The sequence below is a fragment of the Athene cunicularia genome, assembly GCF_003259725.1.
Source record: "Athene cunicularia isolate RWA chromosome 8 unlocalized genomic scaffold, athCun1 chr8_part1, whole genome shotgun sequence".
Taxonomy (NCBI): Eukaryota; Metazoa; Chordata; class Aves; order Strigiformes; family Strigidae; genus Athene; species Athene cunicularia.
This window is the reverse complement of record NW_020799109.1, coordinates 1,211,878-1,234,928: the sequence shown is the minus strand read 5'-3', so window position 1 is coordinate 1,234,928 and position 23,051 is coordinate 1,211,878. Positions and strand designations below refer to the sequence as shown.

The 23,051-nt window shown below is 48.1% G+C and overlaps 1 protein-coding gene across 7 annotated transcripts in view; it reads left to right on the top strand.

Annotated features, from left to right (window-relative positions):
- Window positions 1-20,425, top strand: part of LRRC7 (leucine rich repeat containing 7) — a 96,661-nt gene extending 76,236 nt beyond the window's left edge. For 2 of the 7 annotated variants that reach the window (XM_026853710.1, XM_026853706.1), the window contains exons 19-24: window positions 720-869; window positions 5,247-5,366; window positions 10,270-10,488; window positions 11,777-11,869; window positions 14,388-14,462; window positions 18,747-20,425. In XM_026853710.1, the coding sequence (XP_026709511.1) occupies window positions 720-869; window positions 5,247-5,366; window positions 10,270-10,488; window positions 11,777-11,869; window positions 14,388-14,462; window positions 18,747-18,854 (765 nt within the window). In that variant the 3' untranslated portion in view covers window positions 18,855-20,425. Of the gene's footprint in view, window positions 1-672; window positions 870-5,246; window positions 5,367-10,229; window positions 10,489-11,776; window positions 11,870-14,387; window positions 14,463-18,746 lie in introns of those variants that run through there. The other 5 variants (XM_026853711.1, XM_026853707.1, XM_026853708.1 and 2 more) reach the window with 4 other exon arrangements.
- Window positions 20,426-23,051: the final 2,626 nt, after the last annotated feature.

Here is a 23,051-nt window from a genome sequence, read left to right as displayed (position 1 = left end):
TCCTAGATGCTGTTTGCTTAAAGAAATGTCTTTATGTTTAGTGCACAAGGTGCATTTGCTAACGAAATACTTGAACTCCTGGGAATCTGGCCCTGGTGGTTTCCCCTGCTCAAGCTGAGTTCCCAGTAACCCCTGTGGGTCCCAGCAAGCTAGTTCCCAGTTGCAGCAGACGATGAGCAGCCGGCTGCCCGGGGGAGAGGGCGCTGGGAGGGGGCCCGGGCAGGGCCAGGGCCCGTGGCCCCGCTGTGCTGGGCCACCAGAGCTTGTCCCGATGGGCAGCTGCCGGGCAGGGAGCAGCGGCAGAGCTTGTGGGGTGGGGCAGAGCCCCCCTCTGGGGGTGCCCTCCTCTGCCTTTGGTGCCCTTTGATGCTAGATACTTGTTTTCTGGCCCATCAGGGCTTGTGCAGACGTACCCAAATTCGGCCGTATTTGCAAAATAAAGACTTGTACCATGTTATATCCTGCAATTTTCAAACTACAGATAACAACATATCCCATCTGCTGTCAGCGTTGAAGTCTTTTATGGTATCCATTTTATGTATAACTAGCAATGTATTTGCTTCTGTGTGACCCAGTGCATGCCTCAAGAAGCTATTTATTTCTCGGAACTGTTTGTTTGCTTAAACTAAAACTTTGTGAAATTAACCATTTATGTGTGATACTTAATTCAAGGAGCATGTGTGTTCATATCCTGTCACGTGGTTGTTTCCTCTACTCAGACCGCTGCTTACAAACACAACACAGTTAGCCTTGGCATGCTGCACTCTGGAGGGTTTTCAGCAATGCATGCCGGCAGAAGCATGACTTTAAACTTGCAGACTAAATCTAAATTTGAAAACCAAATGCTTCAAGAGCTACCTCTACCGAAAGTAAGTATGGGATAGCCAGCATATACCAGCATTACCAAATAAATTAATAATACTCCTTGCTTTTTCCTGGTTTAGCTTTTGCCTATTACTCATGCTTATACTATACACAATCCAAAAAGCAAAGATGATGGTCATACGGTTTTCCTACTCGATAATCTTGCTTTTTGGATTCGGTAGCTCACGTGGCTGTCATTACTGCTTTCCGCTCTCGTCTTACAGACTTGATCATTTTCTCAGTGGCTTAATCTGTGCACAGAAATGGAGAACGTGTTTTGTTTTGTGACTGTTGGAGCTTAGAAAAATTAATGTAGAAATGTTGAATGTGCGTTTAAAGAGGCTCCAAGGGATTTTAATATTTGAACGTTAGTTGGGTATGCTGTAATAGTTTTGAGTACATGCCTACCACACCTAAACTAATTTTAAATTTTTGTTGAGCAGTGCCTATAGAAAGAAAGCAATTTTCTCTCTTTTTTTTTTTTTTTAACTGTTTATTTTACAGCTCTTAACGATATATTGTTGATGAGTACATACATACAAAATGATATCCAAACAAACGTTTGATGGGAAGAGTACACATGACAAGGCAGAGAGGGACTTTGCTGAAGCGTTTTCAGGGTAGCAGAGAGGAGACGCCGAGACCTTGCCCTGCGTCACGCGCGGCCACGGCCGAGCCGCCGCAGCAGCCGGCCACAGCCCCGGCCAGCGCTCACGCTGGGGGGTGTAGTGCCTGGAGTGGGGGCCATCGGCCGGTGCCTTGCTGCGTTGGCAGCAGGAGCTCCTGGTACAAGTTAGCAATGTCCCCGTGAGTAATTAAAGGGTAGCGGAGCACGGATCCAGGCGCTGAACAGGGATCATCTGCGCTGGTCACTGCTGGACTGGCCTCAGGCGAGGTTTGGCCTGGGCCAGCTGGCTCCTGGCCGGGGCTCCGGAGTCTGCCCTGGCCAGAAATTTCCAAAGGAGGGTTCCAGTGCCCGATTTATGAGTTCAGATCCAAGCCTGGTTAGAAGAGTAAGATAATTTAATGGCAACAACATTGATCAGATTGTGCTGGTTGGCCGGAGGAGAGTCCTTAGTGCTGCTTGGCTTACTCCTGCAGGCACACACATTGCACCCTGGGGTGGGAGAGCAGCACTCCCCCCCCCAGCTCACTGTCGGGTTTCTCCGGCCGTAACTTACTCCCCACGCACTGTTAGCTCCATTTACACCACCCATTCAGCTGTCCCTGGATTTAAACAAGTCCTAATGTTAGTGTGTGCTTCTCTGTTGTGCAGTTGGTGACATCTTAGATCAAATCTTAACCGTAGATGTGTGTGTGTTTGGGCACGGACAGCTTTCCACTGTTGGTCTTACTGTTCTTTCAAAGAATTTGTTTGTCTGCTTGGGTATACACTGATTCTTATCACAAGTCCTTGAAAGAAGTCCGTGTGGTATCAACTCCAAATACTGGTACTATTTTTCTACACGCATTTAGGGATGAGGTGTTATATATCACTTTGGGAATTTTAGGCTTTAGATGAATATGGATGCTAATATAATGTCTGAGGAAATTCATGAAACTGTTTAGAGTGACGTGTTTTGGGGTGTGGTCTTCTGTGAATTATTTTGCTTTATATTTCACCAGCATTTCATTGCTACATACCCATATAAAATGTGATGCTGAACTGCATGAAGGGGGTGTATTCTCTTACTGTACTGTTTGGAAAGTAGTGAAAAATGATTGTTGAACAAATAATATGAATGTTTAGTATTGTTTAATTTTATTCTTTCATGTGTTCAAAAGAATTTGCATTTCTTAATGAATCCAGGCCACAGCAGCTCAATGTTTACCTCTCCTTATTCCTCTTTCTTGTGGCCTAGATTCAAGAGAGTAATGAGTGAGGTCTAATTGTCCAGTGGAAGATTAGGAAATCAAGTATAGCAATTACTTACTTTGAGAAAGTTTATTCGATCGATTCTGCTCCATGTACAAAATGTTTGAACTGCTGCTCTTCATTTCTTACCTGGACTTAATGGATATGTAGTTTGTTTGCAGTCTGTCTGAGTTCTGTAAATGAATAATATTGCAAGTAGGCAAATTCATTTTACTGCAGAAAATGAAAAGAAAAATCTGTTATTGTAGAATTTTTCTATTTATTGGAAAAGCAGACAGCACCCTTATATTGTTTCTTTTTCCATTTGGAGTGTGAACTCACCTCTGCAGATTTAGTCAGTCACTTACAAAAGCAGCACAGCGTTGTCTGCCATGACAAAAGAAACACTTTTCAGAAGAATGCTTTCCAATTCTGGCGTCCATCTCCCAGTTCTTTTAAACATTTATGGTTTGGTGCACTTCATTGTCAGAAGTGTACAGTACCGCCTCCCTTTAGGAACAATCAGCATATTCACAGGTGTCACTTAGGAGGGAAGCAGAAGTGCCCGTGGGAAGCTGCCTCACTGAGCCCCTCGGGTGGGGGCGCCCGGCGTGTTTTAGAAGTCGGTCTCGCGGGGAGGTGAGCAGAGCTGCAGCACAGCCTTGGGCACCCCGGTCTGTGGGCGCCCTGGAAGGGGTGACTCACATCACAAAGATGATGGCCTTGCTTTTTCGTTGTTTATTACTGCTATTCAGAGGAGAAACTTTTGCAGTTGTCCTTTTTCACTGTAGAAGGTGTTTGCTGCGCTGTCTCGGGTGACGTACCCCCTGTTTGGGGGGGTTACAGGGGGACGTGCAGCAAACAGGGCAGGATGGCTGGTTCACAGAGAGCCCAGCCTGGGCCTAAACTGGGACCCAGGTTCTGATCTGTGGGCAAAGAGGGCTCAGCGTGCCCTGGGCTGGGGAGCCCCGGGCAGCGCTGGCCCGGCACCGTCCAGGCAGGCAGCTCGCAGAGGCTCTGCTGCTGTGGCCGTGTGCCCGCACACAGCTCGGGCCCAGATTTGCCAGTGCTGGAGCGGTGTGCTGCCAGAGAGGCACTGGGACCAGCGCCTCCGGAGCCGGGCAGGTCACCTCGGGAAAAAGTGCTGAGGTTGCTCTCGGCTCTCCATTGTTAACGTGTGTAGAGCAAGCTCTGCAGGGAGGTCTTGTAGTTCCACAGGGGAAATGTTTTATCAGTGGTTTTTAACATAAGGGAAACCACTTTTTTTTTCCCTAATTTTTTCCAGAAGACTTCTTGAACCTGGGAGAATTATAATGAAAGTTTGATTTTAAATAATTAGGGTTGAATTTTTCTACTTAACCTTTGAGGAGTATGATTTAAATCGCAATTTACTTCTATTTACTTTTAATGGCTTTTTAAGCTTACACAGAAAAAAACCCCAACCTTTTAATCGACCAGTTACCAGCTTTAATATTTCAAAGCAACAATTTCATTTGTTTTTCAGTCATCTAAAGAAATAATTATTTTTTTGAAAAAAAAATCTGAGCTGAAGAAGAAATTGCTTGAATGACAGAGGGGAAGCACAGCCTTTTTTTGTTTTTCTTTGCAGATTACCATTAGTCAGAACTGAATAAGCAGTTTGCTGACTAAGCACTACATAACCCTGAGAGCTGCCAGGGGTAGTACAGTGTTGACATTGTGGAAAGTCTGACACAAAAAGTCATAGCCCTGTTAGCAAGATTTCCAGCTGTGGTAAAGAAATACAGAGACAGGTAATAGAAAGCCAAGAGGGGACAGAAAAAGTACACACATCCTCAGAAGTACTGAGAACAGGAATGAAATAAAGAGGGGGGGGGAAAGTGACCAAGAAGAAATATGTAGAAAAGGAGAGAAAAGTGAAAAATATTGACAAAAGCATTAAGCTCGTTTAGGAAGCTTTAAATGTGTGTTATGCCCCTTCACATTCAGCAAGGCATTTAATTCATGGTTATACTGTGTGTAGGCTATCCTGTTCGCTCGGAACAAAACCAGCCCTAGCCTAGCCAGAGCTCTAGTACACGGAGCATAGCTCGAGATTGCCCTTCAGGAATATTTTCTGAAGGAAATATAAGCATAGAATTTAATCTCGGTAGGAAGTACTTACTAAAAAAGTTTTGGGTGCTTGAATGACCATTAAGAAAGTTTCAACTCAAATAACTAATGGCAGACTGCGTGTTTAAATATGGAACTTTGCCAAAATTTGTTTCTCTGAAAATAATGAGTTATGTTAAATTAATTTTCTCTTTTCTCTCATCATTCATTATTCTCATCATTTCTCTTATATATCTTCCGAGATCTCCTGCTTGCAGAGAGTCCCACAGCAATATGATTACACGTTAATGAAATACCATAGAAATGTAAAAGGAATTCCATGTTAGCCATAGCGTGTTACAGTTTAACTGGGTTGATTACTGAAACAAATATGAAGAGAGACTTTCCGGTCGTGGTGTGACAGTGACTAAAGGCTGCCCTACCGTTTCCGCCACAGACCCCGTCGCAGCAGAGCAGCATCCTGGACAACGGGCAGGAGGAGGTGTCTGTGAGCAGCCAGTGGAACCCCTACCCGCTGGGGCGGCGGGACGTGCCGCCCGACACCGTCACCAAGAAGGTAAGCGAGGCTGCTGCCATAGCTGCCGTCGTCCTCTTCTCCCAGCCCATCACTGGAAGGAGGAGAACGGGTTAAAGAGGTTTGGGAAACACCTGCTTTTCTTTCAGAGTTCAAAGCAATAATCATCATGAGTGAAGGGTGGTGTTTTCATGCCGGCTACCTGGGTTTGCGTGCGTTTATGCCGACGCTAGGAGTTAGATGTGTAGTGTGTGGGATGGGCCCGGTGGGCTTGGCAGGTGTGTTACTGCACGGATCAGACAGCCGTCGGCTCCTTCCTCTCCTGAAGAGCCTTCATTCAGATTTTTCCCTTCAATGTCATTCTTCAGATCGTGACAAAAAAATAAACGCGTTGAGATGGAGGCCAGCCCAGTGTCTGCTCAGTCACAGACATTCTGGCAGAGGCATCCTGGGCACACATCATTTGCTGACAAACTCACTAGAAAGGCTTCTGATTTCTAGTACCTTGTGGCAGTGGATATTAAATTCCAGTGCTTGGATCTGGCCCGTCTCTATGAAAACACTGGCTGCTCTCTCCCAGCCCCAGCTTGGCTCTGCTCATCCACTGAGAAACTGCCGTGTTTAGATGCTCTAATCGTAAAGCTGCAGAACGGAGGGTCCTGACAAGCTGAGCTGTGTTTGCAATCGGCTTTAGAAGGCGGAGCCACCCATGTGAGCCGTGATCCTTACGGTGATCGTTACCTCTGTGGAGATGGGCCCTGCTCCTTCCTGAAGCAAAGCCCTGTGGTGAGTAAAACCCGTGTGAGAGTCCAAGTGTGCACACAGATGACTTCGGAGTGGAATGAACTGTCAGCTCTGCTGAGGCAAATGTCTCCCTGCTGCCTTCACATCGTTTTATCCAAGGCAGTTTCAGAAGCAGTAGCCCTCGCCTTCTTACAAACGTAGCGATGGGATACACACATGCAAGAGAATTGCTTGAAGGTGGGAGACAGAAGGCACCGCACCTTGACCTGCCCAGGGACTCCTGCCCAGGCACGGGAGGGTGAGGAGGAGGGCGCCCTGACACTGCTCTGACAGCCAGGTTATTCAAAGGGTTTCTTTATCCTCTGATGTGCAAGAAACCAGGATAAGGCATTTAAGAGGAGTCGCTGCTTATCTCCAGTGGCATACTGGGATGAACCTGCCTTTACCCGTTCACACAATCTAACACAGTCTGTGTCCTGCATTTGTGCATCGTTGCTGCTGTTATAATAAGAAACCGCAGATTCTGTCTCGTTTTGAGTATTTCCGTATCTCGCTGCTCAGACGTGGTAAGTACAAACATTGCATCACTGTGCTGAAATCTGCTTAACTCAGTGGAGCAATCCATTGTTACATCCGTTGTCAGCTACTTTAATTATACTGTAAATATTGGACACTGAGCTGAAAATAATTAACTTTTGTGCTGGATGTTAAATAAAGAATACAAATGAAATTGGGAAACACTCTGCATAATAGGGAATTTTTTCCTGCAGAATAAATAATTCTCATTTCCAAGAAAGGCAGCTTATCCACCTCCAGCAAGAGCCACAGTGTGAATACACAAGAAGTAGTGATACAATCTCTTCGAAGACTTCTAACAGGCGTGAGAAAATGAATTCTGAAAATTGTTTACCCACCATCCTCAGGAGGTGGTTTGCAGTGTGCTGTTACGACAACACTAATCCTTTCTCCATTAAAGGTGACCTCACGTGTCTTGGCTTTCCAGCATCTGGGGATTAAAATACAGCCATTATTTCAAGTCAGACTCAGAGGATCTTCTATAAAGTGCAACATGGCAAAAATTTAAATAATATAAATAGAACTCGCAGGACTGGTGTGAGTGGGCTCCTGCGGGGCAGAGTCACTCCATAGTGGAGCTGCTCTTGGGGAATCGCTGGAGGAAGAGCTGAGACTCTTTCTTCCAGGAGGATGAGCGTGGACTGCAGATGGATGGGCTGTGTGCTCAGGCTGCTGTACCTCGTGTATGGACACGGTAACACGTGTTCTAAAGGTCTGCACACAGAGGGCTGCCATACGTGTGGTGGTGGTGGTTTGTGTGTGATAGGTAGGGTGGGAATGCTGCACGGTCGTCACTGCATCGTCGTGGGGGGGTGAGTGGTTGTTTCTGTCCTTTTTGCTGTTCAGAATACGGATTAAATGCCAGTTTTATTTTAAGTAAGATCATTATGTGATCATCCCATAATTTATGGGATATTTCTCTTATGGAGAAGTCGGATATTTTAGTCTTCAGATTGAATAGTCCAGTGATTTATTAAAAGACTACAGTGTTTACGCTTCCTGGCCAACGACTTTTTCTGTCATGCCAACAAGAGAGAGGTCAGCTACGTGCCTGATGAAATCACTTGTATTCCGTGTTAGCTGCTCCTTCCTAAGAAGGGAAGGGGTAGAAATGTGGTGGGGGATCACCAGAACGGATCCTGGAAATTACTCCTTAGGAAAAAGAGGGGTTGAAGCGTGAGGAAAGAGATGGAAAATGAGCAGAGATCAGGCCGGCCGACCTGGGAGCAGGGTGACAACCCTCGAGGAGGAAGACCTGTGCAGGGATGTGTAGGACTGTTAGTTGGCTACTTCGGCTGCAGGATCACAGCAGCCCCCACGGAGGCTGAGGCCACGCAAACTCTTGGAGATCCCTGTGTGGGCTGTAACGATCTCGGAGGATGGGGAGGGAGTGTGTGCTCTGGAACCGGAGCGAAGCAGCTGCCTCTCAACAGGGATGTACAGAAGTGTCTGAGACACCATTTCTCTCCCTTTCTGACCTGGGAGCATTTCTGTTAGTCACGACTGAGAGCCTGGAAGCTCTTTCATTTCCAGCATCTGCTGTTCACTACAGAGGTCTTTTAACTTGATAAAGGAAGATTTGAGGTTTTTCAGTGAAGAAGCACATTTTATTTTTTTTTTTATTTGAAAGAGACATCTTCCTCTGAGGCAGACAGTGCACCTGCTGTGGTGGACCTGGGGTTGTATCTGGGGCAAACAGAAGCATTTATGACATTCTGCTTTTTTGGGATCCTCTTGTGATGAGTCTGACACAACACGAAGCACAGAACCGTGCTGCCCGTGGTCACCAGCTCGCCTCCTGTCTCCGCGGCGCGGGTGACACGGATTCAGCAATCTGCTGGGACACGGCTCGTTGCCGCAGGGGAGTTGATGAATAGCTAAAAAGTCTGTCTTGAGCGTTTTCCTTCCCTTCTGATCGTGGTTGAATTGAAGATCTCCCTGACCTGTAAAGTGGGATGTTCGCAGTACAGGCTGTTCTTGGTTTCTCAGTGTCTGTTAAGCACTTTCCCTGACGCAGGTGAGCTGTGTTTCAAGAAGAGTTTTGGGATTGAGATTTCTCTGTCGTTACTCGCCTTGAGACTGTCCCCCTTGTACTAAACTGAAGAACTGTCAGATACGTATTCTACCTACTCCCTTTCTTCATATGTCATCAGCAAAAAATAGAGAGCAGATCAGTTTTGCTCGCAGTCACTGCATGTCTCGCTGGGATTGTGTGTTCTGTGACACGAGTAGCTCCAGCGTTTTCTGCAGACACATCTTGGAAATCCATTAAGATGTATTTTTGCTATGGCAACAAGCAATTAATTCTAATGCCCTGGCTGCTATAACTTCCGAGGCTGGATGATTGGCCAAGGGGTAAGAAATGTTTTGATCTTTTGCTGTATTAAACTTGATCTTGTCTAAAATAGTCTCACAAGTGGTGGCTCTTCCATGCAGGATCATAAAGGTTCATTAGCACCGAGGATTAGACCTTGACGGCGAGATGTGATTGGGTCTCTGACTGGTGTAATCTTAACGTGAAATGTCATTTCAGTGGGTCTGATTTGTCCGTGGAGACTTGCAGCTATTGAGGCGTGCAGTCGTAACGCTCCTCCACGTGCAGGCTGTTCAGATACTAGCACTGGTTGATGGGCACGTGTAGTCAGAGCACTCTCAGTAGCAGCAGTGCGGTATTTCATGGAGGTAATAATATTTGATCATACAACGGAGCGTGAATTTTGCTCGTTCCCTTATGGTTAAGTTGCATGTGATTATTTATAAGCAACAACAACCAAATCCCGTAAATACAAAAAGGATAAAAATGTCTCGACTGAATTTATTTTGCAAAGATTTGCCTTAAATGTTTATGTAATCCTTGTGCCTAAACAGTGCGTGTGTGTTGAAGAGTAAGCAAGTATGCAACTTCACCATGTCAGGAACCGAATCCAGAAAGCAAAGCTCACCTGTTAGACCCCAACTGCAAACGTGAAGGGCAAGGGCGAGGGGGATGGATCTTTTTTTTTTTTTTTTTTTTCTGAAAACATTAAAAGGCCAAATCAATATAATACAGTATTTCACTTAGAATTACAAAATATTAGGGTTTCAAATTGGTCGAGATTACCATAAAAAATTGTTAATTTGATTATTTACCTTTTGTAAAAGCCACATTTGTTCTTAGGATGAGGCGCAGGATTTAATTAATTACACTTTGCATACACAGTGCACAACACTGGCCAAAACCTGTATTTGTGTTATAAATCTTACTCCAAACTATCCTCAGGAAAAAAAAAACAAACAGTATCATCAGAGTGTGCCGCAATGAATAATCCACCCTACTGCAATTTATTCCGTGTTTTCAGTTGACAGAACATTCTGAGCAGAAGCATATGTCACGACACGAGGAAAAACCCCGCTTTCTGTTTATGAAGCAGACTGTATACAGCTAATTTCCCTCCGCCTCCGGGGGTCACTGAATGCAATGGGCCTAGCCTTGCTGCTTTTAATCACGGTTTTTTTCCAACTGTGGTCAAAAGGCAAACCTCTGATATGATTTAAGAGGTTTGCTTTTACTTGACTCTGTAAGTTGTAATAATTGCTTCTTTTCAGCTTCCTGAATTTCTGGCCTAACGGGTTACGTTACCCACAGGCAGGTAGCCATATCCAGACTTTAATGGGATCACAAAGCCTGCAGCATCGGAGCCGCGAGCAGCAGTATGAAGGAAACATGAACAAAGTCACCATTCAGCAGTTTCAGCCACCACTGCCTATTCAGATTCCCTCTTCGCAGAGCTCTCGGGCGCCTCAGACGGGGCGGTGTTTAATCCAAACCAAGGGGCAGAGGAGTACAGATGCCTATCAGGAGCAGGTGAGAAAGCGTGTCTATAAAATAACACTTTGACAAGAACTGCCTGATGTTTTTTCTGGGCTGTGTACAGCAGGAAGAGGGAGCCTGGGGCAGGAGCAGAGGGCAGCTGAGCCAGGCAACGTGGGGAATGTGGCTGAGCTGGAGGCAGGCGAGCAGGTCTATCCTCTTCCCTGCCACTGGGGACTGAGAGGGGGTTTTTTCTTGGCTTGACCAAGCAACACAATTTGGCATTGAAGTTCCTGAAGTTCCTGGTCATTATTGGCAGTTTCTGCCCATTCCCCAGTAACTGAGCTCCGTGCTAACCGTGCAGTGTATTTGGCAAGACGCTGATCTTCCCAGGTGTGGGTTGGCTGCTCCAGTTCAGCCTTGCGAGAGGCCAGTGACAGTGCCAGTGCCCCCTAACAGAGCGCCTGCTGAGGATTTTTTTCATTAAGTGGTCCTGTCCCCATGACGTTTGTCCTTAATGACTGCAATAACTGTTTGGGTCACCTGCCTTGCAGAATAAGGTTCAGAATCATTAGCAAACCTTTCTCTTGTGTAGAGCACCGGTCACTCCACACAAGCACCAGCCTCTGTTAAGTCCCTGAGTGCTGCATTGAGATTCAGAAGCAATTGGTTGTGTGGCTCGAGTACGTGCTCAGACTGACTCAATGAACAGCCATTAAGCCACGCTGAAGTCGTTTTTATTTTATGTTCAGTTACCCAATGCCATTTAGCATCATCCTGACTAAAAGAAAAGAGTCAGCACTCCTTCCTGGAGTAAGGTGCTTGTAGAAGTGGTTGGTGCTCGGTGCAGGCTGATGGCCCTGGTGCTGACCATGGCCTGGAGATCTCTGAGCTTCAGAGTGCCGGTTCCTTGGGTTTGACCCAAAAACAGCACCCGGGGATGCTGCACGTGTGGCACCATCCGGAAAAATAAAAGTGCATGAGATGAAGCCTCACTGACAGATTTATCCTAGTGATTAAGTGAAAAAATTGGCCAGTGTGAACTGCTCTTTCACAAGTCTGAAGGGTTTTTTTTCTCCTTGGAAATAAAACCACAAAATATACGCAAAAGTGCATGCAGCACTGTGAATATTATAGTATCATTGCAGCATGCTAAAAATCATGAGAATACTCTCAGTTTATAACAATATTCTTCCGTGTCTTACTGCATTGTGCGGTCAGCTTTGGAGAGGGTCGGCTCGTCTCGGTAATGGTGAAGTGGGATGTGTGTGAAGCAGATGCCGTTCTTCAGATGGGCTTTAGTGCTGGCATTGACTCATCCTGCCGTATCTTTTTAACCTAGTTTTGTGTGAGGATAGAGAAGAATCCTGGCCTTGGTTTTAGTATCAGTGGTGGAATAAGTGGGCAAGGAAATCCATTCAAACCTTCTGATAAGGTAAGTTACAAATTTCTCTCTAAATGGTCCTTATTTTAGAGTGCCATATAGTGGAGACGTAGATAACGAGTGAAGCTTTTATGTATTTCTGTTGTGATAATTGAAAGAATTTTTCCCATAGTCGGCTTTTTTTTTTTTTGTTAGGAGAGCGTTGTTTGCTTTTTTTTTTTCCTGGTTAATGAAGATGAGAGAAACAAAACAGAAATCACGTGGGTGTCTGCCTTGTAGTCCATGTACAGGATCATTTTTTAGACTGTTTTCCCTCCAGAAATCATGTCTCACTTTTTTCTTGTAAAACTCAGTATGGGCCCTGATTAAACTTTCACTGTCATTAGAGGGAACACTAAATCAGTGACAGCATCACTAGGGAGCTGAAGTGCCGGGGTTTGTAGCAGCTCTGTCACAGAAAATAGGCCTGCCCTGCAGGAGCTCATCGGTGCCTTGCAGACACCGTGGCAGGCAGCTCTGGGTTAGAAACGTCACCACTATGGCACAGGGTGCTCGGGGAGACTCACTGGTCACTCGGACTGACCTGTTGAAGAGGTTGATAAATCTCCTTAGAGAAAAAGGAAGCTCAGAAAAAATAGAACATCGGGTGATTATCAGCTACACAGGGCTTTAGGATTAGGAAATGGACTCTTAGACTTGTGGATTTATCTGTTCTGTGCAGTAAAACTGGCTGGAGTTTGCTGAAAAACAAGTATTATGGGTATACCTTTCTGCTCAACACGTTCTTACATCCTTTGGTAACCCTGGATTCAGTTTTAAGAGGCAGTCATCACTTCTGAGAATAGCGAGAAGGTTTGGCAAATGATGAAATTAAAACTGTCTTCTCAAAAACTTGAGATCGGTGTGCAAATCAAAAAATAATTTCCCCACCACTCTGAATTACAACAGAAAGCTAATCGAAATGTAAACTACGCTCGGAAATATGAATCTGACACAATCTTAATTCCTTTCAGTTTTCTCGTTGATAATCCCTGTTGTGCACTTCAAGAATGGTTCCATTTAAGGTGCATAACTGTCAGGCGTTTTAACGCTGGCCCTTAAAACATACTCACTCTGGTGTCCTCCTCTGAGGTGGCACCCTAGAATTACACTTCATAACATCGTGGTCTTTTTTTTCCCCACAGTTTAATGTATGACATTAGAATGAAGCTATACTTGCACTGTCTTATCACTTGCCTGAAATGATTAAGTAGAGTCCGTATCCCCCTGTGAGGGTGTCTGACCACGAGTACGTGCTCTGCGGTGACAGCTGTAGATAGATTTAATTTTACCAATAACAGAAATGCAGGATTGTGCGCTAAGGGAGCGATAGGGCGGTTATATTGAAGGAATTAAAAGGTTTTTTCAAGTGTTGTGACTGGGAAACGTCGCTTCCCACACCGCTAAACCCGATTTATCCTGTGTTAAACGGAAGAGAGCCGTGCTGTCTCGCCGTGCGCCCGGCCGCGGGGCACACGCGGTGCTGTTGGGCCTGTCGGGTGGGACGGGGCTGGCACGCTGGCGCACGGTGCTGAGAGGCCAGGGGGAGCGGGGAGAGGCCCCAGAGCCCTCAGTCCCTTTGAGTGGCAGGCTCGGGTCACGCCTTGGTGGCACGTGGGTGAAAGAGCAGCGCCTGTGGCTCTGCTCCGCGGAGCTGGGCTCGGGCAGGGCCCTCGGGAGTCCCGGGCGGCCCCTTGCTCCGGAAGGCTCTGAAATCCCTCGAGGGAGCACCTGCTCTGCGTGGTGGCACCGGGCAGGGCACGTCTCTGGGGTCTCCGGCAGCGATGTACGTGGCTGCAGTTCAGCCTGTGCTCGGGTCTAGAGTCCGCTTAAAGGTATTTGCCCTGGCAGCAGGGTCAGCGCGGCGTGAGGCTGAGGGGCAGCAGTGCGCCACTGCACGGGAAAGAGCGCGGGTGTTCATCATCCGGGCGCTCCTTTGGTCTGGGGGTTTAGTAACACACGTTACTGACATTCTGAAAAGAACATCTAAAAATATCCGTTACTGCCCAACAGCTTTTCCCCTTTCAAAGTCCTTCCCCTCTCAAGACACGGGGTTCAGTGACAGTCTTACCGACCTTTGTGCTGAATATCTCAAGGGCTGAGTATCAACACTGCTTGTTACAAATATTTATAAACTTTTTTTTTTTTCCCTAGAGGAAGTAAACAAAGTTTACTGTATAGATTACAGTATGCATTATTCTAATAAATTAATGCTTGCTGCATTGTAATTATCCCTGATAACCCTGTATCTCTTGCCCTGTTCATACTGGACATTATTTTGTGACGTGGAATCTTAGTTTCAAATGGCCCACGATTATATTTTTATCAGGTGATAACTAGCGGAAGGTCACGTAGAGCTGCTACTAACCCATCCCGGTGTTTGATTACAAACAGATTAAAACAAGAGTTTAGTGTTTAGACCAGTGCCAGGGAATCGAAAGCCCCCAGACACCCAGTTAGGGAGACACCTGTATTTTGGGTACTAGTTCTTGGTGATAGCATCCTAACCTCTGTTACTTCTGACTTATAGGGTATCTTTGTTACTAGGGTTCAGCCTGACGGACCAGCCTCCAGCCTGCTCCAGCCTGGCGATAAGATCCTCCAGGTACGGATGGCTTTAACTGCTTTGTGACTGAACTGACTCTTTGCCTCTTACAAGTGCAATGATACTGTTTGCCCTGGCAGTTACCTGCGGGTTTGGTTATTGTGGTACTTTAATGCCGATTTATACGGGTGCTACTCAACAGTGCTTCTGAGAGCTGGTCTCGGGAGGAGTAAAGCTGTTTGAAAACAAGCTGAGGATGTGAAAAAGGGGCCCTGGGGGTGCTGGGTGACAACCCCCCTGCCACTCGTGGGGAGTGTGCTGAGGGGCTGCGGCACGGCGAGGAGCCGGACTGGCCTTCGCTCCCCAGGGATAGAGGATATGGCACGTATCCTTACACCAGCACCAGCCCTCTGGGAGGGAACGGCACTGCCAGAGGGGGCTAATGCTCACAGTCTGTCACAGGGATCATCCAGGTGACACAGCTGAAGCTAAAAATAATCCTTACACGGTATCCAGCTTTTCCACACGAACAGCGCAAGGAGACGCAGGGAGACGGAGCTTTACAGGCAGTTTGACAAGCATGAGTACGTGACAAAGCAAGGTTTGTAACCATCGCCTCTGCAGCTGATGTGGCGCTGGTGTAAGGAGTTACACAGTCACACTTTTTGACAGAATTGTGACTGGCAATATTTTTCCCTCTCCTTTGCTGCCTCAGCATTTTTGAATGCACTCGTGTGAAAACAGCCGCTACTGGATCCACTGCTGGATCATGGAAGCATCTGCACGATTTACAGAGAAATCTCAGCATCTTGATTTATTTTTTGTTTCTGTAACAAATAGTTTCTGTATTCCAGTGAACTTTTTAAATAGAAAGACAGGCTATTCCTGAACATACATTTCAAAAATTCCTCACTGACAGAAACAGCTGTCCCCGTAGAAAAGGGTTTTCTACCACGTCCTGCAAGGTTGTTTCTTCTTCCTTGTTAAGCCTGGAAAATGTGTTACCCCTGGCAGCAAACAGTATTGCTTTTGACAAAAGGAAGAGCCATTGTGGTTATCGAAAGGCTCATAAAGCTTTCAGAGCCGTTCACGCTGATCCAGGGTGAAGGTTAACTGTGTTTTAATCGGGTGTATGAAGGAAGTCGGCAAACCAAGGGTGTTTCTAACATCTTTGGTAGCCTCTCTCCTCCTGCTTCCCCCTCTCCTTTGCCCCCCCGCCCCTCCTGCCCGGCGCAGGCTCTGCAGTAGTTACCAGCTTTGCGCTCTGCAGTAGGCAACTCCCCTTTAATTGCTTGTGTGTTCAAAAACGGCGAAATACAGAAAACGGCGAAGCGAAAAGAAATACAAAATTAGCTAGAGAGACTTAGAATAATTGAAAACTGTTGAAAACTGAGCTTAGTAACAGAGACAAACACAAGTAAACCGGTAAAAAGTAGCAGCAAAGTAAGGTGAGGGGGCTGTGTGGGGGCAAGCAGCGGGGCTGCGCCGTGGAGCGAGGGCCGTGCAGGCTGGCCACCGGCCCTGGTGCCATCGGGATTTCTGCTGAGGGGCACAGGCCCTCAGGAGCAGGGATTTCTCATGTTGCAGCCCCTGTGCCTAAACTAGGAGCATTTACATGTGTCTGTATGATCACCGTTAGGTACCGCTGCGGGGGTTTTCAGGCAGCAAATTTCACTCTCCTAATTTATTCATCACTTACGTTGATGAAGTTTTGTTTGACTTTGCACTCTCAGTCATTCTTGTAGGCTTGTGGATCAGTCTCAGCAGAGTTTCTCATTTGTCACTGTCTCTGGCAAGAGCATTTTCCTATTATTTGCAATTACTTCTACCCGTGCATAGTCCCTGTTACCGGGCGTTGATTTATATTGTGGCAAGTAAAAAGTCAGCCATTCATCTCATGAAGGAATTATCAGAGAAAAAAACGTAGCTGTGATGAAGGATATTTTACTTCTTAAATAGAAGCAATACCTTTAGCTGAAAGTATCCAGTTCCCTTGGCAGTAAGAACTTGAAATTGTCAACACTCACTGGCACCACTTCACCTCCACCGCCCTTTTCCACTATTACTGTCGCCTCTGTTTGTGTTTATCTCATGAGGCAATCCCCTGCCAGAGACTAGAGCTTCCTCATACCAGTTACTACGTAGGAGGAGGTTTTTCTTCACCCATAATCTCTCCTCTTCAGTGGCTGCAGCTGCCTGCACCTCTTGTCCTCCACACCGGTTTCTGCTTGTATCTTTTCTTTCTGTGTCGTAAGCTTCTAAGGTATTTTTCTGAGAGGTAAGAATGGTTTTTCTGTTACAAAATTAGCAGCAGCTTTAGTAGATGACTTTTAAGGAGGAAACACAGCTGTACTAAATCAGCAAGGATGGGGCAGCTCTGTCAGCCCTGTCCTATAGTTGTGCCACCGTTAAAGGCTGCCCCTCACCTCTAAGATGTCTTGTTTTGGTGGCTCCATGATGCAGCTAAAAACCTTCTTTTTGTCTAATCATTAGACTTAAATAATAACTCAGTGTGTAAGTGTATAATGCGGATTTCACAGCGTGGTTTGTGGGGAAGGTGTGACCACAGCAGGAATGAAAGAGGTAGATTACAATTCTCATTTCTTTGCCCCTCTGGGTGTGGCCTGCTCAGGTATTTTTGGATGTGGATCATCTCCTACAGCCCTATTCCGCTGAGAAAACTTTCTCATAGAAGAGGCTTCTCCGTGAGCTCGAGCTGACCCTGCACAAGTTTCCCGTACCCCTCCCCGCCAGCTTCAAAACGAGACGGGGGGTGGGCAGAGCTGGCCTGCTCTCAGGTTTGTTTGCAGGTTCTTTTATTATTTTTTTTTTTCCCCAAATGAGCAATAGTGAGCTGTGTGGTGAATACACTGAATACCTGACTTTCCCTCTGAGTTCCATCAGAGTGCGAGCTGGCCTCGGACAGAATGCCAAACGGCTGCCTGACTGGCACACGAGTGAACGTCTGCGAAACTTTCCCTGCCTGAAATCTGTACGGCTGCTTCTCAGAGCAAATACATTTTATTATACCAAGCCGATTAAAAGTGAGCCACTCCTCAGCGTTGCTTGGATGCTGTCCTTGCTCCGTGCCTGCCCGTTGCCGTTCCCGTGCCGCACTAGAGCTCGCAGCAGCCGACACCTTTGAAGAGAAACCCGCGAGTGCCGGGGAAGCAATGTCACGCTTGGGGGCTCCTGGTCAGAAACGCTGCAGGGGCATGTGCACACTTTTTATTATTCTGGGCTGGGCAACCAGGAGCACAGCGAGCGGGCCCGGGGCGGCCTTTCTGCAGGGGCAGGATCTGAACTCCTGCCAGGGCACGAGGGGCTGGGGAGCACCCGGGGGCTCTGGCAGCCCCTTCGTGCTGCTTGTGTGGCGCTGGCTGCTCCTGAAGTCTCTCTTCTGTCTATAATATATAATTAGGTGCAAAATGGTTTTGTTGTGCCCAGGAAGAGAGCCTGTAAGAGATCTGTGCAGGGCGGTCTGGGTGTGTGCAGGAGACATCTGGTAGTTCTGCAGGGCTGTAATCTCAGTTTATTCACGGAAGCGTGAAGGTTTTGTTCCCCTGTTCTTAAACGTCAGTTAATTTTTCTGTCTTGTCGAAGCGCAGTGCTTCATCTCGAGTGGCTGTAAGTGAGAGAGACCAGGTCCGGCCACGGGCAGCCTCCGCGGCACGGCTGTGCCCTCGCGGGCCCTCGGCAGCAGGCGCCGTGGCTGGAGGGCAGTGGGGGGCTCTGGGGGGAAGGGGGGGCTCTGCACCAGCCGAGCATCTCCCAGCTGGGTGACCCTGCAGCAGGGCCGCGGGGGTCAGAGGACGGAGCTGGCGCCCGGGGAGGAGATGCCGCCCCGAGCGTTACCCGCCTTCGGTGCCTCGTCACCTCTGGGAGAGTGGTGGATCTTCTACTTGGGTCACGCTCAGGAAACTCTGAGTAATTATGTTTAAAATGGAACTATTTCAGATAGACTTGTAACCAACAAGTTACCAAAAGGCTGAGTGAGCACAAAAGCACAACAGTTTACTCAGTTGGTCCCTCTGTGCCGTGTGCCTGCCCCTGATGGGATCCTCCGCCGCGGCCAGCGCTGGGTTCTGGCAGCACTCGCCCCCTCTCCCAGAGTTGCAGCCTAAGAGGACCCTGGAGCTCGTCTCGTCCAGCCCCTGCTCGAAGCAGCGGGTGCAGGAGGTGCCCGATGGAGGGGCTCCGTCAGACTCCTGTTTGCAGGAAATCCTGATATGACTATTCGTTATTTTAGCCTTGCTTTTAATTTCCGTAGATCCCTTTGCTCCCCCAAAATGAAGAGCCTAAATAGAATCTCATTTGATTTCTCTTCTTGTTTCTGTGTTACAGGCAAACGGACACAGTTTTGTACATATGGAACACGAGAAAGCTGTGTTACTACTGAAGAGTTTCCAGAATACAGTAGACCTAGTTATTCAACGTGAGCTTACTGTCTAAATATTTTTTTATAAATAGTAAATATGTCTAGCCAGATCTAATGTTCAAACAGATTTATACATAGGAAACAAATTTTTGCCAATTGCTGGACCAATGGCAAACAGTAGTGCCAAATGTATAATACTATATGTTAGTACCAATCATCTTGGAAAAAAAATATATTAACGATATAAATATATTGTTCATGTGGCTATGTATTAGTTTTACTTGTCAGCCTCTGGCTGTGCATTGGTGCGTTTTTTTAATCAAGTTCTTAAAGTCAATTTCATATGATTTCAAAACACAGAAGCACATACAAATTCTTTAGGAATTCTGCTGTCCATCAGAAACACTGCCTCAAAGTTGTATATGCCTTTATAAAGATAAAATATATTAACCTGTACTTCCCATGAAATATTTCTATCATGTCACATACAAAAATATAGAGAAAAAATATTTTCATAAACACCTCAAAGAAAGTATATATTAAATTAAATTTAATAATGTTCATTTATTTTCAATGCAAAGATATTATATGCCTTATGAAAATACCTGTACATATGCAGTGTGTATAGCTGGCTCCATATTAATTAGTAAAAATGTCACTATACAGGGTGAGATACTTAATAAATTCTACTGTCAACTCTGGGACCTAGATATAAATAACCTCCATGAAAATTGGTTAACTTCCTTTTGTTTGACACTTCTAGCTGATTCCATGTGAACACACGACACGGACGGACAGTGAAGCTTAGGCAGGTGTGGTTCATGAACGGAAGAAGGTTGCGATGGGTGGCAGTAAAACTTCTTGATTTTTATTAACTTTGAAATTTAAAATCAGAGGTCCTGTACGTGCACCCCCCTCCCCGCAGCCTTGCCTTGGTCTTTTTCCCTGTGGTGCAGGCCGTGCTCGCCCTGCCCGCGTGGGGCTGTCGGTGAGGCTTGAGCCTTTGTGCAGCCCTTCATCGGTAACGGCCTGGGGAGAGGCGCCGGGCGCAGCTTCACGCGGGGGCCACGCACGGCACCGAGCGAGCCTGGGAAGAGCCTTTTGCGTGCAACACGTGAAAACCCAGAAATCGCCCCAAAATCCCGACGGCAGAGCAGCGGAGCTGTCGCCCGCCAGCACGGCCAGAGCCTTTCACTGCTCCGCTTGCCAGAGCCTCTAGAAATTCTTAAACCTGGCTTCCCTTCCCATCAAGCGTGCTCTGACTGAGGTAATGAGATTCAAACTAAACGTCGAAGGACGACACAGCCGCTGGGTGTAACCCCGCGCGGCCCCCGTGTCCCTCAGGCACCAGGGGCTGCTGGGTCCCTGCCCCGCCCAGAGGGGAGCAAGGGGCTTAGGCCAGGCTCAGGGGCTTAGGCCAGGCTTACAGCAAACCCGGCAGATAGGTGGAAGAGCAACACCCAGCGATGGCTTTGGGTGCCGAGAGAGGGGAGGGCGGCTTTGCGGAGAGCACCTGTGTGCGTAGGGAGGGAGAGAGAACGCCCCCCCGGCAGGAAAATCCAACTACAGGTTAGTCGGGACATAGGCACAGTAGGAAACATCCCCTGATGTTTTTGCGAAGCACCAGCTTTTTAATGGTTTGGATTTTTTTGTCTTTTTTTTTTTTTTTTTTTTTTTTTCCCCCCCCCCAAACGGTGTCCGTCGAGCAGCAGAGTCCAGCAGGGCCGAGGGATGTTTTAGCGATGGTTTGGAACGTGGCACCGCTGCGCTTGCCTGTAAGTTCCCCACGCTCTGGTTGTTTGCACCTCCCTTCTTCTCCTCAAACAACAGGAACAATTAAGTTTATTAGTATAAATACTAATGAAACGTAAATTGCAAGCTGATGGAGCAGGTTCCCACGACACGTGAACTGACCCTCACCCAGGGAGACCTTCCCTCGGGAAGAGCTTCCGTCCCCCGGCCGAGGCTCGGCCCACGGTCTGCACTTTGAGTGAATGACTTGGGGATATTCATAAATTTAAATAATTAACGATTTTCACTAAATTAAAATCCTTTCGATACCACAAGCTGAAGAAGCTTGCTGAATGCACAAGATTTGGGTTTGGATTGTTATTTGCTCCTGTTTTTTTTTTCAGCTTTCAGTTTTCTGTCGCATCAGTGTAACGTTTTACCGTTGCCGTTAGATCGCTCAGGCTCTGGCAGAGCCCGTCTGAAACTTTTCTGACGTTTGTGGCATTTCAGAGGCCAGAATTTCCATTTGTAAGGCCTTGTTGCCCTTTAAAAACAGAAACGAGGTTTTTATTCGGCATCATATTCAGAAAACTGAAGGCACCTACGTAGCTTTTGGTTAATGATGTCGAAAGGGAATCGGGTCCCTTACGAGACCTCCTGGGGCAGAGGTGAACGCAGCGAATTGTTTCTCCAGAACTGGGGTGGGAGCTGCGGGTGTGCGGAGGGTGGCGAGGGCTCAGCCTGAGGACCCAGAGCCAAGGTGCCAGCTCACAGGTGAAAACTGGTAAACTGGAAAGCAAGCCGAGGGAGCGGCAGTGCCGGCCAACAGCCTGGGCTGTGCGGGGCTGTTTCCCCTGGGCCGAGTTTATCGGCTCTCAGGTGCGGGGGGGTGCAGGGCTGGCTCGCGGGGCGCCCGAGCGCGCAGGGGGCTACGCTGAGGAGGGGGCACCGCAATGGGATCGGTGTCACGCTGAGCCTGAACGTAGCCAGGGCCCCCCCGGCTCCACAGAGGGGAGAGTTGGACCCCCCCGATTGAAACATGTGGCAGTGAAGCTGTAACACCGACCCCCCGCGGCCCGCACATACCAAATATTGTCGTTTCGGCGTGTTTAATCAAACTGGCTGAAACGATGTTCAGCGAGCGCTGGCATCATGCGCAGTCGAGGTCACCTTCGTGGGCCCGTTTAGTTTTGCATTAGTCCATCAGCAGACGCTGCAGCCTCTGGCCGGGGAGGGGCTCCTGTGCCCCCAGACACGGTCCTGACTGCAGCGACAAGTTGATTTTTCTTTTTTTTTCTTTTTTTTTTTTTTTTTTTTACTAAATACAGTAAATCTGGGAAGTGCTGGCTCGCGTGATGGTTGGCCCTGAGGCAAAGCCCTGCCGTGGGTTCACCTTCCCACGTGCAGCCGCGTTTGGCTCCGGGCCCAGGCGCTCTCCCAGTGCCGGCGGGTTCTTCCCCTGGCACAGGGGCCGCCAGCCAGGAACCCGCAGTCCCGCTGCTTTAGGTTTTCCCGTGCAATAAACCAAGAACTAACGATCCTCAGGGAAGGGCTGGATTAGGAAGGGAAAGCTGCCGGGCAGTTCTGAGCGTGAGGAGCTGGGGGGCGGGTGCCGGGGCTCCCCTTCCTGCGCCGCCCCACGCACCCGCCTCCGCAGCGGGCCCCGAACCCGGTGGCCGGACGGGCAGGAACTCGGTTGCTTCTTTGTGGATTTGTGACAAGGCAGCTCTTAAGGGGAAAAAAGAAAGGAAATAAAATTTGGAAAAGAAAGCTGTTTCCAAAACGTTAGGGTTAGGAGAGGCCTCCCCAGTGTAGTGACGGACCCGTGTGCCTGCGTCAGGTGTTGGAGAACTCTGGTGGTGCAGCGGTGATCGTCCCACACCTCCCCATCTCCGTGTTTTCCAAGATAATTTTTTACCATGTCCGCATCCGCATCTGTGTGTGGTGGCACCGCGGCAGCGCCCGGGGCAGGGACAGGGCCTGGGGGGCAAGGATGGAGCCGGGGGTCGGTCCCTGCACTGGCTTCCAGGGGTGCCGAGGGGAAGGGGGAGGCCTCGGACGCCTTCCTGTAACTCTGGATTTTGAGCTCGTGTAGGAACACCTGAAAAGTGAAACCACGGATGTTGCAAACACCCCCAGCGGCTCGGCCTGTGGGCGCGCAGCGTGCGGGGGGCTGCTCGGCTGTTGGCAGCGAGCGCCTCGAACCGAGACACCCGCCCTGGGTCGGCCCCGGGGAGGTCAGTGACTTCTGGTAGTGACAGAGGCAGCCGCAGAGTCACTACGGCGTGACCCCCATGCGGGCTGTGGGGGGCTGCAGCGCTGCCCCTCCCGCCCGGCCCCACAGAAATAAACAGGATTTGCCCCAAGTCCCGGCCTCCCGCGGCCCCGTTAAGGGCGGGGGGTGACCTTTAGAATTTCCAAACGAGGATCAAACACCTGAACCTTGAGCCCCCCCTGCGCTCTCCCCTCCCGCAGAAGGAAGGAAGGAAGGAAGGAAGGAAGGAAGGAAGGATACAACTTTCGAAGGAAGGAAGGAAGGA